The 16,113-nt window shown below is 40.4% G+C and overlaps 3 protein-coding genes across 3 annotated transcripts in view; 2 read left to right on the plus strand and 1 right to left on the minus strand.

Annotated features, from left to right (window-relative positions):
- Nucleotides 1–226, plus strand: part of LOC115790484 (scavenger receptor class F member 1-like) — a 6,812-nt gene extending 6,586 nt beyond the window's left edge. The window contains exon 10 of the mRNA XM_030744289.1: nucleotides 212–226. Within this exon, the coding sequence (XP_030600149.1) occupies nucleotides 212–226 (15 nt within the window). The remainder of the gene's footprint in view (nucleotides 1–211) is intronic.
- LOC115789953 (RILP-like protein 1) overlaps nucleotides 1–16,113 on the plus strand; it is a 110,023-nt gene that overhangs the window by 15,953 nt on the left and 77,957 nt on the right. The window lies entirely within an intron of this gene.
- On the minus strand, nucleotides 9,807–15,480 carry LOC115790485 (TLC domain-containing protein 2-like). The gene is made up of 3 exons (XM_030744290.1): nucleotides 14,787–15,480; nucleotides 14,411–14,493; nucleotides 9,807–9,910 (listed from the first exon to the last, which is right to left on the minus strand). Exons 1-3 carry the CDS (start codon nucleotides 14,963–14,965, stop codon nucleotides 9,807–9,809), a joined length of 366 nt encoding a protein of 121 aa, XP_030600150.1. The 5' UTR covers nucleotides 14,966–15,480.

Genomic DNA, 16,113 nt, shown 5'->3' on the forward strand with positions numbered 1-16,113 from the left:
CACACACACACACGCGCCAAAGTTTGAAGGGACACAAAGAATGAGGCTTGTGGCTCATAACTGCTATCATGCGATCTGCGTTAACTCTGCTCAGCTGACAGCAGCACAACATCTGGTGATTAAACACACAAATATTTGTGTATCTCCATGATCATTTTAAATTGTGTGCGTGGCCATTTGCTTGTAACTGCATGTGTCATTTCATGTACAGGCTATGGAGCATTAAGGTGGGGCTCAGTGATTGGTCAGTTTTGGTGAAGCTTGAGCCATCACAACAGCCTGTACACATTCGCAGAAAGTAGCCAGTGGCAGTGCAGGTGAGAGCGCAAATTTTAACTACTAGCTTCCTAGCACAAAGTCTGCAGATTGTCCAAAGAGGTAATAGGTAATCTTGTGTCCTCACTCCTGCACATATTACCCAGGTGGCACCTTCGCCTAAATCACGCGCATTTCCAGTAGTGACAACTGGGCTAAAGCGAACTCTCTTATCTTTGGACAATGTCCTGAATGGATTATCCAGACATTTCTGAATTCCTGTGTGAAAACAGCTTTGGCCACTCGAGGCTTTCAGGCGCGGGCTTGCATTATTTCCAGTGGACTGTATGCCTCATCAATGACCTCACTTCTTTCCACAGTGGCCAAGGATTTGAGAAAAGCATACATGATAGGATTTGCAGTTGTGCATGTGTTGTTCACCTTAAACAAAAACAGAAATAATTCCTTAAAGTGCTGCAACATGGCTGTATCCTAAATCCTTTATGTTCAATGAGGGCTAAAGATTCCTTTGTGTTAAACAGCATATAGATATTTTTTGATGCAAAGATAGCCATAGCTTCCAGGTCTAAAGTACTTTAAACCTGCGGGGCCAGCAGGGGACGACTCTTCTGCAATCAGACCTTCGACCTACACCAGCTATCAGCCACCTATAATGCAGTCTTCCCAGTCATTTCAGACCCCTACTCAAACTGTTACCCATGTGACCTTAATAACCCACATGATGGCACAGTGGGGCAATGTCTCACAAAGGATTCACACCTTGCTTGATGTGATCTGTAATAAGGTTGAATACCAGAGACCATCACTGCATCACTATTGGATCAACTTGTGTCATATTTATGCTGCTGTAGTGTTCAGTGCATGCAAACTAAGGAAATAAGATTTTAGAAGGTAAAATGTTCAAAAATTCTAAATTGAAGATTTGTCTGAAATTTCAGACAGACACCATCATTATGTTCAGCATAATAATAAATAATTATTGCCTTTCTTTACTGAGAGTTTGAGGCAAAAATTGTATCCATTCTCAGGTTTGTGTAATAAATATGTCCCCACAGCCAGCAGCTGGTTAGTTTAGCTTGGCTCAGAAATTGGAAAGACAGAAAAAACATGCGGCTGTAGCAGTTCTGCCACTCAAGAGACCCACAATTTGTCAAGTTTGCAGTTACGCTTTTTTGCAGCTTTACTAATAAAATGTAACATGTTAGCTGGTGAGTTTTTGTAGCTTAAAAGGAAAAAAATCCAGACAATCACAGCAGGACAGGCTTCCAACATGGAAAAGAAATGGTTAACTGCACTTACTACAAATGTTCAATGTAAGGTTTCACACCCGCCCACGCTGCTTTTGGAATCACACGCAAGTACTCTGGTATTCCCACAGAAACCGCATCTCAACCAAGTTTGTTCTCCATCTGTTTTTTTTTTTTTTTTCTTTTTTTTTTTAAAAAGCTTTCGTTTGAGGTGTGGCACCTTGGGAAAACAAACATGCAGTTCTTATGTGCCCCACCTTGCCTTTTCAGACAGGACCAGCAGCTTACTGACATCTACTCCCTCCTTTGTGAACCCACTGATAGATGAATGCCTCTACAAACAGCCTTCCATGTTGTCATGCCGACGAGAACAAATGCTGTTTCCTTTTTTTTTTTTGGGGGGGGGGGGGGGGGGGGGGGCTGCTTTTTCCAGCCTCTTGGGAAGTGTGGCATGTGTTTGTGTATTACAACTGCTCTTTTCTGTTGTAGGCTGAAGTCACTATAGCAGAAAAGGCTCATTCACATTTAAGATTGATGCACCATGATGGTTTCACACCAAATATGGCAAGAGAAGGGTCGTCCCCCCCCTTTTGCTGGCGGTTCTCCATGGTCTTAAAAATGTTTTAAAAGGCTAACCAATGATAATGTTTTTCTTTTTCCAGCTTTACAGTCACTACAGGAGAATCATTAATTCATCCTTCTAAGAAATATTTATCAAGAGGGAGCAGTTTAAACAGGCACACATTAAGCAAGCTTTTTCACTCTTTAGTGCAAATGATAATGGGGAAACCCATGCTTATTTTTTGCAAAGCAGTTATATCATGTTAATAAATATGTCTAGAATTCTAATTAGGCATGGTCATGATTTCAAAAGTCATTACATTATACTGAAATAAATAAAGTGGCCTTTAAAAAAAAAAAGAAGTTATTATTAAAATCTTATTGTATTACTTGGCCGTCGTGTCTGAAGCTGTCTGTATAATCAATGATGAAAAGCAGACCCTAACGGACTTGCGACGTGAAAATATAATCGAGGCTTAAAGCTATAGAAGTTAAAAAGTTGATTTCAGATGGTGGAGGAACTAAGGGACTGCACCCCAGCTCGTATAAGATAAACAAGGATTATGCTGCGTTTATGCTTGCCATTCGCCATATGACAGAAATTATGCCACATTTGGATTTAGTCAGCCCTCAGTGCTGGTATAAATTGTGCAGAGCTGTGGCAGCAATACCATAATGGGCCCTTATCCTGAACTGTGAATCATGCAAGTTACTCTAGTAAACTCAAAGCATAAAAATATGATGCTGGAAATTAGCTTTAGACAAAATAACATAAGACTCGGCTACTGCCTGGCACTGGGCTGAGAAAACATGTGAAGCACTGTGGATAGGATTCTACTGTACAAACAGGCATAACAAACAAAGCCAAAGACTACTACAGTAGGCAAATGTCCTGTAAAAAACAAACAAGTATGAGGCCCAATGCAAGCTCCGCAGCTAAGACAGAAGCTGCAATCGTTTAATTTGCTGATTATTTTTTTTATTTGTTTATGAGTATAAAACAGCGCCTGACTCAAAACAATACACAAGGAAAGTCTTTGGACATACCATGAGGTTGGGGTGGGACCTCAACAAAACCAATATTGTACAACCAGTGTGCAGAATTTCATTGGTATGTAGCCATGTGAGTGGGTGGTACAAGCTGCGGAGAGTAGGTGGACGAGTGGGGACGGGGGAGATGTTTGGAAGTCATACAAGATGGAGGGGTGGAGAACAAGGCAGAGTGTGTGATATATGATGTATGGCTGAGGCACAGAAATGTTAGGAGGGGGAGCGCACATTTGCAGAAGCCCACTCAGGAAGTTGGAGTTTTCTGTGCGCGTTTGTCACTCACGGGAGCCTGAGGTTCATGTGGAGACCAGATGTCTGTCCTCCCATCTGGATACGCACAGAAACTAGGGACTTATGGGGTGCCCCGCCAAAAAAAAAAAAAAAAAAAAGTGACCAAAGCACATAAATACACTATATTTCCTGGCCAAAAAAAAAGTATGCACACATTCCACTCTCTGCCATCTCATTGGCCTATTTTACTCTCAGTGTGTGGCATGATGTTGTTGACTTTGTATTTCTCAAGCTGTCTCTGCTCACTCGTCTAACTTTCAGCAAAAACAAAAGTAGCCTCCAGCAGTTTGTGGTTTGACACTGGAGATGCAGAGAGCTAACTCTTGTTCACATGTTCTAAAGGAGGACTGGCAGAGCCCACAGACCACAGATGGCAAGAAACATATATGCTAGCAAAAATATGTCATATGTACTAAATAATTAGCTGTTATGAAACCTCCATTAGCTGTACAAGCATCAGAAAGCAATAGCACCAAAATTTCTTAACACGTCCATAAAGAAATTGAGCTTAAGATAGACATTAGATAAATGGTGTCATTTAAACAAACAAACAAAAAAAGCATTACAAGTTCTGCTGTGACATCAGGCTTCCTTGGAGGAAATATTGGAAAGAGTAGCTGATAAACCAATTGACAGAAAGGTGTGGGCAGGTTAATCAGGTTCAACAGAGTTGAACAGCGCAGAGGATCTATGGTAGGCTATGGCATTCCTGTAAAACATGCTCCCTGAAACCAATGACAACTAAATAAAATATGTTCAAGCCTCTAAATGCGACATTCCCTGCTGGCTATTTGAGACTGCTGAGCACTCCTCCCACAAATATCTGTTCTCATTCGTGGTAAACTGCGACAAGGTCCATTAATATCTGATGTTCTTATAAAATAAAGCACAAATGGGGAAAATGCAGTTGGGGGAAAATCCAGCCGCACTTTGTTACAACTCTGTAATAACATGGTAATATAGAAACACTACAATTACATCTAATAACCAATAAACAGCCTATTATCATTCATGGTTTTTTGCAGAGTAATATACTAAAATTTAGATAATGGGGTTCATTGTAATAACATTAAACCAAATGTCGAGAGGTATTTAGATCACCTGGAAACACTTGTAATAACCTATAAACATATGACTGCATTTGCTAAACATAAATGTTATAATCATAAATCAAGCATGGGTTTTAAGGCTGCTTTATATTACACTACTGGGAAGTAAGCAAATAATATAGTAACTATAAGGCTGGTTTCAGTTGTAGGAAATATTACTATGGAATACAGTAGAAATGGACAGTTCTAAATACTGTTCAAAAGTTACATTTTATTTTTGTTTGCAGGTCACCATATTGCTAAATTGTTGCCATCTGGTTTTGCCTTACGTGTATTGTTACATTTGTTTCCACATTATTACCCTCAGCTAAAAAAAACTATCATTACTACCGAGCTATTACTTGGGTATTACATTGGTTATTAAAGGGTACTATATACTCGTGTCTTAATTTCCTTATTTTTACCCTACTATTACCAAGCTATAATATAATGTGGCACAAAAAATAAAAACAAAAAACACTAACTTGCTAAAACTGTTTTGATTTGATGCAATTTAAACTAAAAGAAATGTGGCAGATGATTAATAGCTCTGTATTTCCCTGTGTTGGTGATCTGGGCTGTTTATTGCAATACTGGAAATAACACAGCTGCTGAGAAATGAATGACTTCCCCAGAGTGTCACAATCCTACAATTCTTCATTTGTGTGTGAAACACTAACTTGTGCATTACAAGTATTGCATGGGACTAATGAGAGTATATATGATGAGGAAATGCTAAATGGGTGAAATCATCATCAATACTGTACACAGCTTTGGATTTAGGGCTAAGGCAGATAGGAAACAGCCAGTTAACCTGTGATGCCCCGATATGGTTTAGAGGAGTGTCTCCTGTGGTAGCACTCAGTGAAGATAACCAAGTTTGACCTAATGAGACAGGGATGAGAAAGATTTATAAAAGAAAACATGCTGCAAAACTTAAAATCCCCTGTGAGGAAGCAGCAGGGCAAAACTGAGCCTCTATCTGTTCTTCTACTGTTTATCATCAATAAATGAGTACATTGACTATATACCATTACTCACATGGGTTCAGTCTTCGTGGAAAAAATAAAGTCTGTCCTACTGCGTCTGGCTGGCATCCTTCTCCTTTTTAATTATGAACTCACAATTTCTGAGAGTCAAGGGTAAATATGGCTGAAACATACTCAGCATAGGGATGTTTTCTTTAAGCAGTCATTTTGATTCAGTTCAGTTCAAACAAAGGCAAAAATATAGAAATTATTTCAAAATACTCTATCTTAAGATCCATTTTAGAAAGCACTGCAGATTATTTTGTTAGACATTAAACATACCATTGTACATACTTCTGACCCTGAGAAGAAGCCACCCAATTCCTGTAAGAGGGATCAGGCCTTCCTGTTTTGCAAAGGAAGCTCAAGTTAATGGCAGACAGGATCTCATCAGGCCTGACTGACTGTGGCAAGACCCACATTTTTTTCTGAGACAGAAATAAGAAGCTGTAATCTGCATAGCAGTCAATAAGAAGGGGCGAAAAAAAAAAAAAAAAAAAAAAAAAAAAACTTTCCATGGAGTGTTTGACTTTATTATTTCTCCTGGACCGTGAAAACAGATCAGCAAAACTCATGTTAGACCACATGCTCATGCACTGGTTAGATATCAGACGAGAGCCTCGCAGCAGAGTGCAGAAAGGAAGTTACCATGCAGCTCTGAATTATATATGATAGACTTTACATTATAACCTTTACTTGCACCGATGTTACATTTTGCATGTGTATACCAACATTTGTGAGGCCGTGACCACAACTGTGACACTCAAAATGCATCTTTACACGTGTTTCCACAAACAAACCACCTTCCACCTGTATGGCGCCTAGTATTTTGTTAAAGGGTTCAGCGGTCAACATATAATGATAAACAATTTTTTTTAAAGCACGTTCAAAAACTTTTCTTTTAAGTCACGCCCACCCTTATTTTCCAGTCACAAAAATGCTCTATATGCAGCATGGTATAGACACATTTTAGTTTGCATGTGTCACTGCTCAGGCAAAGAAAATGCAGGGAGAATATGAATCAGCTGGCTGCCCATATGAACTGAAGATTAACTAGCCAGGAACCTTCTGCTCCGAACTGCATGGCCAGCTGGTCTTACTGGATTCAGTGGTAGCACACTGGGAAACCTCCTTGGACTTCAGGTGACTTGGCTGTGAACCTCTGGCACAATAACCTAGTTTATTACGTTTGCATTAAAAGTAACAAAAAAGGCAACAAATGTAAAACTAAAAAAATAAAAGAAGAATCCAGATGATCAACACTGCGAAACAGTTGAGGGGGCATTGCTCAACTTTGAAATGAAGCAGTGGACATCACAGAAAAGGATGAATGAAAGTCCTGGTACAATAGGGAAATGAAGGGCATAAAGAGATTTAGTTTGCAGAGAAGCACAGAGAGCCATGTGAATGCCCTCCCACGCTCTAATGACAATCTGAAGCCAGCTGGCCTGGCCAAAGCACCCATTCACTAGACCTCCAGGAAGTGAAGGAGAAAAAGACCAGACTTTCAGAAAAAAGGGAAAACAAATGTCTTCTCTCAGTTAGCCATTTACCACCTACAAACAAGTGGTGCTGGAGCCATTTCACACAAATAATCCAAAACATCTGAGAATTTTTAGCAATGTTCACTGGTTCTCACCTGTTGGTTTATATAGTAAAACACAAACTTCTAATGAAACACACTGGAACTATGCGCAACCAAAAGCTTGCGCTCGGTTTCAGCTCGATATCTACATTCTTTGACTTCATTTGAGTCACTTTGCATGATTCACTGTCCAAAAATAATCCTCCTTTACCTCATAGTGGGCCTTGTTGTTCCCCCTCAGTACACCATTTTAGCTCCTTTCACTTTAAGGCAGCTTTCTTCTGATTGGCTGCCCTTGACAAACAGGAGCTTTGAACAGCAGGCTGGTAAGGTGGCAAGGACACTGATATCTGAGAATATTTGGCCAATGTTTTATTGGAAAAATGATGCTAAAATGAATACTTAATATGTTACACAGCACCCAAAAAGCCAGCCAAGGACACAGACCGAGAATCCTGGCTGCGCACGGATACAGCGAAGCAAAGACACAATCAATAACACCCAGACATTCCAATATTTCCTGCATTTCTTATCGCAGCGTCACTGTATGCAAACACCTCTCAAACCCATGCACGAAAAAGGCAGTTTTTCTGTTTTTAGGCTGTGTGGATTGTGATTGATTGTTTCTTATAAACCTAGTGGAGTTTTTAAAATAAGAGGTTTAATACGCTAAAAGCAAGTATTTATTTACTAGTGAAGTACCCAGTGTGTGTTTGTAATGGGAAAGTTATCCTTAACAGTTAGGGATGCATCACTGTAGAGTCACTGCGGTCGGGACACAATACTACAACACTAAACATTACTGAAGAAACCAACCAGCTGATAATTATACTCAGGTCCCTCCATTTTTATTTATTAATACTTTTTTTGGCTGGCTCCAATGCACAGTTCCTATGATGTCAAAATCCTAAACAAATTTATATTTAAATTGGGTATTCATGGGCTGAAAATTGCCTTTAAAAACACCTTCCTCATGCACTCTCATTTGTTCTTCCACACCATAAACACATACGTGTACATAAACTCCCCATTTGCATAGATTTCAATACGTGCACGTGCCCGATCTAGATATATAGATTTCTAGCATTACTAAACCACAATCGTTCAAAGGACAGTTTGACATCATCAAGGTAAAAATTCATAGAAAATAAACAGAAAAATTTAATCTGTTTTCTGCATGTTAATCTAGAGGTTTTGACATTTTAGGAAACAAAGTAAAAGATTAAAATTTGGGACTCTAGCTGTGTCACAAACTGAAAAGTTTCTGGAAAAAAAAAAAAAACTAGATCAGAATTCCTCATCAGGTTAAGTGCTTGCGACCACTTTGCTGACAAGTGACAGTCCAGCAACCAACAAAGAAAATCTCAAATGTTCTAAATTCCTCTTATTTGCTTACACACTTTTTTGGTAAGTGATCTGCCACGTTTGCTTTGGTCCTGCCTTTTGAGTCATCCACTACCCTGAGAACCACTGATCACAATTTGAAAAGAAAAATAAATAAATTTCTCTAATTTAAAATGAGAGATTAAAGCAGCAAAACCAGCACGTTGGCCTGGATATGTATCAAGTGGTGTCCTAAAACATCATCAGATTCAGGCGGATTCATTGCTCTTTGTTGATTGGTTAAAGGAAGAAAAAAAAAATTAAGAATTAAGATCCCCAACCCCCACAGAAGAGCAGAAACATCGGATGATACGTGTCAGATATCACAGAAATGACGTGTGCTTTGACATACCCCATTCCCATACACCACCTTGGAATGTTTGACTATAAAACCCAGAAGAGACTTCTCAAAAATATTCCTGTGTGTTTACAAGAAGGTGTTCCAATTAGGAGTACTCAAGATCTTCTTTCTATATAAAAGTGTTTTGTTTTTTTTAAAGCATGCTCTACATTTACAGATGTATAACTGGAACATCAGCATGCTGTATGATAAGTGACTTGCTTTTTTACGCTGTTTATGTTGAAAATGCTCCTGCATTAACACCCAAACACAGGCGTAAATCACGTCTGCAGCACAGTACAAATCTACTCCAGTCCTGGCAATGGTGAACAGCTCTTGTAAGTAATACACCTCACTGACAAGAGCAAGAGCTTGGCAACAGAAAGCAATACACAACACCCGCACGGTCCTGGATGTAGGTCATGCAGCCAGAAGCGGGAAGAGAAAATAATCAGTCGGGATGGATGTTTGTTTTTTTTTCTTCTATATTGCCACTTCAGGTCATTTCCCAATTTATTTAGCGCAAAGATGGAGGGACGGTCAGCTCATCTGGCCTGCTCTTCCCTCAGGTAAACACGCCAGCTTGCTGGGAGTCAACATGGCACAAAGATGAGTAGTTTTCATGTAAATGTGCCAAAAACTGTTGAGTGGTTAAGCAGTGAGTGCGAGGGAGTTAGGTGAACTTCAGAGTTCAGAGGGATTTGTAAAAGAAGGTTGAATGTAAAGTGGAGGGAGGCTGTCACACTGGAATGATTGTCTCTTTGTTCGTCCCTCACTTGCTCTTTGTTACTTCACAAGAAAAACAGGTATTTTGTCTTTCTAACAGGTGCGTCATAGTTCTCCGGTAGGTGCACCACTATCCTGTATTGAAATCACTTGGGTGGACTGGAAGCAGCTCTCTAATAATGTGAAACATCTTGGGCCAAAAAAAAAAAAAAAATTCTTTTTGTAAACAAATCAGTTTATGGAAACACGTACCACGATGTGATGGAAGAGCAGCTCCCATGATTGACTCAGCTTCTGGTTCCCCACCATGTCAAAGAAGTCATAGATGAAGTAACCTGCGGGGACAGAGAGCACTTTATTAATCACTCAAACACACCAGATTCCTCTGATGACATCGGTCTTGAGTTCATCAAGCGTGTCTGCTTCCATGACGGCAGCGAAGGCAACCAAGACGCCGCTTAGAGAGAGGCTATTCATATCCTCCGCTGCCATCACCCCTTCCCGCTACTAGCTGTAACCATGGTGACAGCTTTTTAAAATGCTGCTAACATAATGAAGGGTTGACGATGGGGATGGAGGGCTTTGGTGAGGCTGGAATTAACTCCATTATGTTGGAAATTTGACACCAAGACCCTTCTGTCAGTGTGACCACAAGCTTGGGTCCCACTCGCCATAAACACATCAGTTCTTCACCACAGATTAGATAATCCATACAGACTGCTATAGAGCTCTTAATTTATGCATTTATAGTATCTGGCCTCCACAACAGCGGCAGGGCCAATGTAGTCTTTGAGATAAGAGCACATGGAGGGTTAGTTTTGTTCAAAGTCCTGAGCTGCCAAATGGAACATGTGACTTACTGTGTTTTCATAATGATTCATTCAGTATTGTCTGACATGTAGGTGTGAAGAAGAGGAATGAGAAAAAGAAAGAAAGAAAAAGGGGGGTGGGGTGGGGTGGGGGGTGTCATGTTTTTTTTTATGATGGGCATTTCTCTCTCTCACCATGGGCATGACTCCAATATAAAGCCCAGACTCTGTACAGCTAACACTGAGAACAATCACGGCACAGCTAGACTTTCAGTGGCCACCCAAAGCTTGGAGAGAGATATGCTTTTAGTGAAATCCTCCAAAACAGCACAATTTTTTTTTTTTTTAGCTTGACTGTTGTGTTTACGTGAACAGGGCATTCCTTTCTTAAGCCGGATAGTCAAAGAACGTGATTTTAGGGCTGATACGTGACTTTGCTCCAAAACCTGACAGAAACACCTGGCTTAGTCTGATAGCGACTGCAGCATGTAAACATCAAACTACTGTTTCTTTTTGCTTTTCCCTATTTTATCCAAAGTGTGAAACACTCCAGGCAGCGAGCAGCACAGAAATACAAGCATTCATGACAGACGAAGAATGGGAACAGCTCTACATGCACAGGTTTGCAACAGTGCATTTTCAGAGGAACCAACTATGGGGGACTTACTGATACATGAATAAAAAGCACAAGACTGGGGCGGGGGCTTCCCCATCTTCCAACACCATTTATTCAGTACTCATATAGCGTTAACCTTTATTTTGACCTCAGCTACACGTCTGTAAAGTTTTGCATTCATCTCACCTGAACGGTTCATGCAGCAAAGCGATGCTTGCCCCAAATACAAGCTATTTTTCCAAGCAACAGTTAAAGATGAATAAAATTTTAGGGCTGCCAAGTCAAACTCCTGACCTTATTTCAGTACAAATGTTGCAGATGGACCAGTGAGCAGTTTTCTATCAAGAAAACTGCCAACATTAGACACTTTAAGCTGTTTATGTCTAAAATTGTCTAAAATTCAATCACCTGCTACCGCAAATGTTTAGTTGCACTTCTTGCAAAGTGGCACAGTGATAGTGAAACAAAGGTCTTGATACTGGGCATAGGAAGTACAAATGACTGATGTAACTTCCAGATCTGATAGCTATGGAAGTTTATTTCCGCTGGTGACAGAAAACACTGGCACAGCTTTCACAGGTGAAGCCTTAAGCCTGCATTCTCTTTGATGGTAATCAGGGGGCCAGTCTATGTTAAAACAGCACACTGTCCTGACCTTTGTAAACAGTTTCCTGAGGAGTTTATGGGTTCACTCATTTCAGGTCAGACTGAATAAATCATTAAGTCAATTTTGCAAATTTAGATCATTTTAAGTGTCAGAAAGGAGGATTATCCTGGTTATGCTCGTTGGCTTAATGAGTAACATCATTGTATAGGTGCAAAAACTTTCAAGCAACATGACAATTTTTTTAAGAGAAGCATGTGCAAAAAAGTAAATAAGTGTGACAGGCAGTTGCAGATGATCAGGATATACTGCTATAGCACTCTTTGAGATGAAGTTTTAGGTACTGGACAAAGGTCTTCATTCAGCTGATTGGAATTATTGATGGCATGTTGACAGAATGAGGAAGAATGCACAAATCTGCTGCCCTTAACTCTGAAAACTTGCTGAGGATCCAGAATCTCACCACATTTCTGCCTTTTTGTGGTATCTGACATGGACAGCTTCCACACATCCAGTGACTTTTTGCACAGTTGTTGTCTTGGTGATATCACATGACTGACTGTACAGGGGTTACACCCGGTGCCTGGGACTGATGATAATGCCCCTCATTGATCTTCACATACCAACACTGCTTCCCTGCCCTCCAGAGACTGTTTTTCCTGAAAGAATGTCAAATATCCCGGGAATCCTCTGGGAGCCCTCATCAGCCCGGCACAGATCCAATAAATGCGCGGATTTAAGCGGGCTCATGATCCAGTAGCTGCTCCAGAATACTTGAAGCATTAATGAAAAAAAGTATTTAAAAAAAAAAAAAAAAAGAAAACAGGGCAAAGTTTCTATTTTAAGAAATTGGGGTAGCAAGCGCACCTAGATTTTGAGAAATCCTAATAAAATCAGACAAAATCTAATTTATGCACGTCTCTAATGTGGTTTAGAGCGCTGATGGTAACATTCACTGCAGTCTACATTATACACAGGATGTGAACTTCAGCCAAGCTTAATTGAATTCAGTCAAACACAATTTTAGGCTTAAACACGTCCTGGTAGCTGTTATGACGATATCCGGTTGATTTAATGATAAGAAAGCGAGGGGGTTTAAATTTAAATTCAAAGCATTTTGACTGTGGAAAACTCTGGTACTGTATGTACCACTGCAAGTACTACATGGTAAATGAACAGCTGGAGGACATGAACAGCTGAGCGTTCAGGGAGGCACTGGGGTGTAAAGATGCTCATTTTACTGCCCACACCATTCAAATTAGGATAAGACACTTTATTTAGCCCAAAAGCTGAGAATTATCTTAAGCTTACAAATTAGCCTAAATAAAGTATATATGAGCGCAGCAGATAACCTAACATTACAGAAAAATTGTTCACAGGTGGATAAAAGTATTAAAATTGGTACATAAACTCTCTGATGACCACCAGTAAAAAAAAAAAAAAAATTTTAAAAACACCTCAAACACCTGTTGGCAAAGGTACGAAAATATGATTTTTTTTCAGATAAAGCAAATTAGACTTGCCTGTCTGAAGAATTAGTGTCAAATCATACATGGTCAAACTTCAACATTGCTAAAAGGGGTGTGTGGCGTAGCAGTAATTCTAGTTATTCAGTCACATCTCCAGGATAGACCCCTTACACAGTTCTCAACATGACCCTCAAAAGTCTTGTTGTTTATAGCAGCTCAGCATTTAGAAAGGGTTGGCTACTATTCAGAAGGTCGGTGGTTTGATCCTCAGCTCCTGCATTTGTATGCTGAAGTGTCCCTGGGCAAGATACTGAACCCCAGGTACCCCCTGATGCATCCATCTGTGTTTGCCTGTGTGCAATTCTGTGTGTGGATGCAGTCTGCAGTGTAAAAAGTGCTTTGAGTGCTATGTAAAAGCCAAAAAAAGTGCTATATAAGTCACAGTCCATATACCATGGACTAAATTAGGGGAGGGCAGAACATTTACTATCCTTACAAATCTGTTAGTGGCATTAGATTAGTTAATTTAATTTGTTTATAATGAACAGCTGGGCAGCACAGTGATGTATCAGGTACAGCAAGAAGGTTCTGTCCCAAAGGCCTGTTGTCAGGTTAACTGGTGATTCTGAAGTGGCTGCTGGTGTGATGGCAAACAGTTATTTGTTTCTCTGCGTTAGTCTGTTAAAAAACTGATGACAGGGAAACCTCTGAAAAGTATCCAGTAGTTGAAATTATGTAGCAAAACAAGCAGCTGTTTCCTAAAATGGAAATGATGACCAAATTATAAACTTTTGAAATTAGTAAAATTCATGTGGTCTCAAACTAATAACTCCAGAAGGACAAACATGCAAATTCTGGCACTCATCTCCACTTTTGAAAGACTGTTTCAGTTATCTGCTGCTCAATTAAATAAAATGGAAAAAGTGTAAAAGGTACATAAAAGTGCTTAGTTAAACACACAAAATGAATATATCTTAATTTTTAAAAAATAAAATTTAACTAAAATATCAAATAATGATTCATTTTAATATTAATAAAACAAAAAAAATGGTTTTGGCCAAAGCAAACTGTCATAGTACAATTTGCCATTTGCTGACATTACATTAAATTAAAAAGGTGTCCAATGGGTTAATTTAATATAGATAACTGCCAAGCTATGACTTGGATTAACTAGTTAAAATAAAGGTTTTCCATAAATTCCATAAACTCTTTGCTCTGGAGTTACCCTGGCGCCATGCAGGAATTTGATGACACACTTTCCCTCAGGATGGTCGCACTGAGTAAAACTCTCCACAGCCACTGCTGTAACTGCGCACCGATGAGCGGCGACTACTCACCGATTGAGAAAGAGACCAAAACATGAGAAAACACGGAGTGTGTTTCTATCAGATCCTCGGCCATCTGCGGGTGGAGGAAAAAGCTGAAAAAGATAAGACATCAGTTCAGATAAAGTCTTTTCAAATGACTGCACTACAGAGAGATGTCTTCACATTAGGCTGTCAGTGTCAGTCGGTGCGCTTCTTACTGGGATAATAGGGATAAGCAGTATAAGCAATAAGATCTGGCAACGGTGACTAATAAAGTCAAACAGCATTCAATTAAAATCAAACACAGCCTATCACATTTTGGATACATCCATGCGCCTGCAACGCAAACGATAGATTTTTCAGCCAGATCCCGATTTAATTAAAAACTTATTAAAAGTGTTCTCACCAAAGCACTGCCCATGTCGCGGTGATCAGGCTGTGCACACACGACGTCGAGATGTTTCTCCATTTCCAAGGGTTCCTGCAGGCAGTCTCGGGTATGGGGAGTTTACTGACCCCGATGTTGACAAGCTTGAAAAATCCCACCGAACCTCCAGTCGTCAAAATCACGGACTCCAACTCCATCGCTAAAACGTTTCGTCCACGAGGTGAAGATTACAAAAGCCACGAGTATACCCTCCCCACCCCGCCACCCAACCCCAATGAGCGCTGATGTAAGCGGCGGTGGTAGTGGTGATGGTAGTGGCAGCGACGGCGAAGCCTGCGACCCTCACCCAGACAAACACACGACAGCGGGCTTACTTGTTTGTGACGACCGAGACAATCACGTTAACATACCAGAGAGTCCCCAAACAAGTCAGATCACCAGACGCTCCGCGAAGCTTGTGAAACTCGCAGTGTGGTGCTTATTGTCCACAGAGAGAAGGCGTGGATGGTTTCCCGCTGATATGGACTGAATTTGGAGTGTTTTTCCCACTCTCTCTATAATAATCCCCTAAAGAGAAGCCCCGCGCTCACAGGTGGAGCCGGTAGATGTGAATGATGGATCTAAGCGTGATTCCCTGTTTACGGTTGTGAAAGCTCCTTATTGTAAAACCTCATCCGAGCTTGTGTAACTTTTTGACATCAACAATCTCCAAACAGCGTTTCCCCGCCCTACTATAAAGAGGCGCGACGGGCGTGTTTCACGTGTTGTGCTGCGTTCACGTGCTGTCCGAAAAGGTTTCGTAACTTCTCTCATAACATTTATAGGCTTCATAACAGCTATATGAACGGTTTAGGCCTATGCACTTTAGACTTCACATCCTGAGAAGACATTCATGAGTTTATAACCTTTTTTTTAGCTGGCTCCAAAAAGTGTAGTTAATCCCTCATAGAGTCCCACGTTACAATTCCAAGAAATCTTCTTTTGGCTGCTCCCTTTAGAGGTGGCCACAGCAGATCATCTGCCTCCATCACCCCTACCCCTAGCATCCTTCACTGTCACACCAACCATCTGCAAGTCCTACTTCTCTACATCTATGAACCTCCATCGTCATCATCCTTTGTCGAGTCTATCTACTGTCCCTCCTCCGCAGATGTCCAAACCATCTCAATCTTGCCTCTTTAACTTTGTCTGCACACCGCTCAGCCTGAGCTGTCCCTCTGATTTACTCATTTCTAATCCTGTCCATCCTTCCAATGAAAATCTTAACATCTTCAAGTCTCCCACCTTCAGCTCACCCTCCTGTCATTATCTTCAAATCATACAGCATAGCTTGTCTCACTACCAT

Source organism: Archocentrus centrarchus, chromosome 13 (assembly GCF_007364275.1).
Source record: "Archocentrus centrarchus isolate MPI-CPG fArcCen1 chromosome 13, fArcCen1, whole genome shotgun sequence".
Classification (NCBI taxonomy): domain Eukaryota; kingdom Metazoa; phylum Chordata; class Actinopteri; order Cichliformes; family Cichlidae; genus Archocentrus; species Archocentrus centrarchus.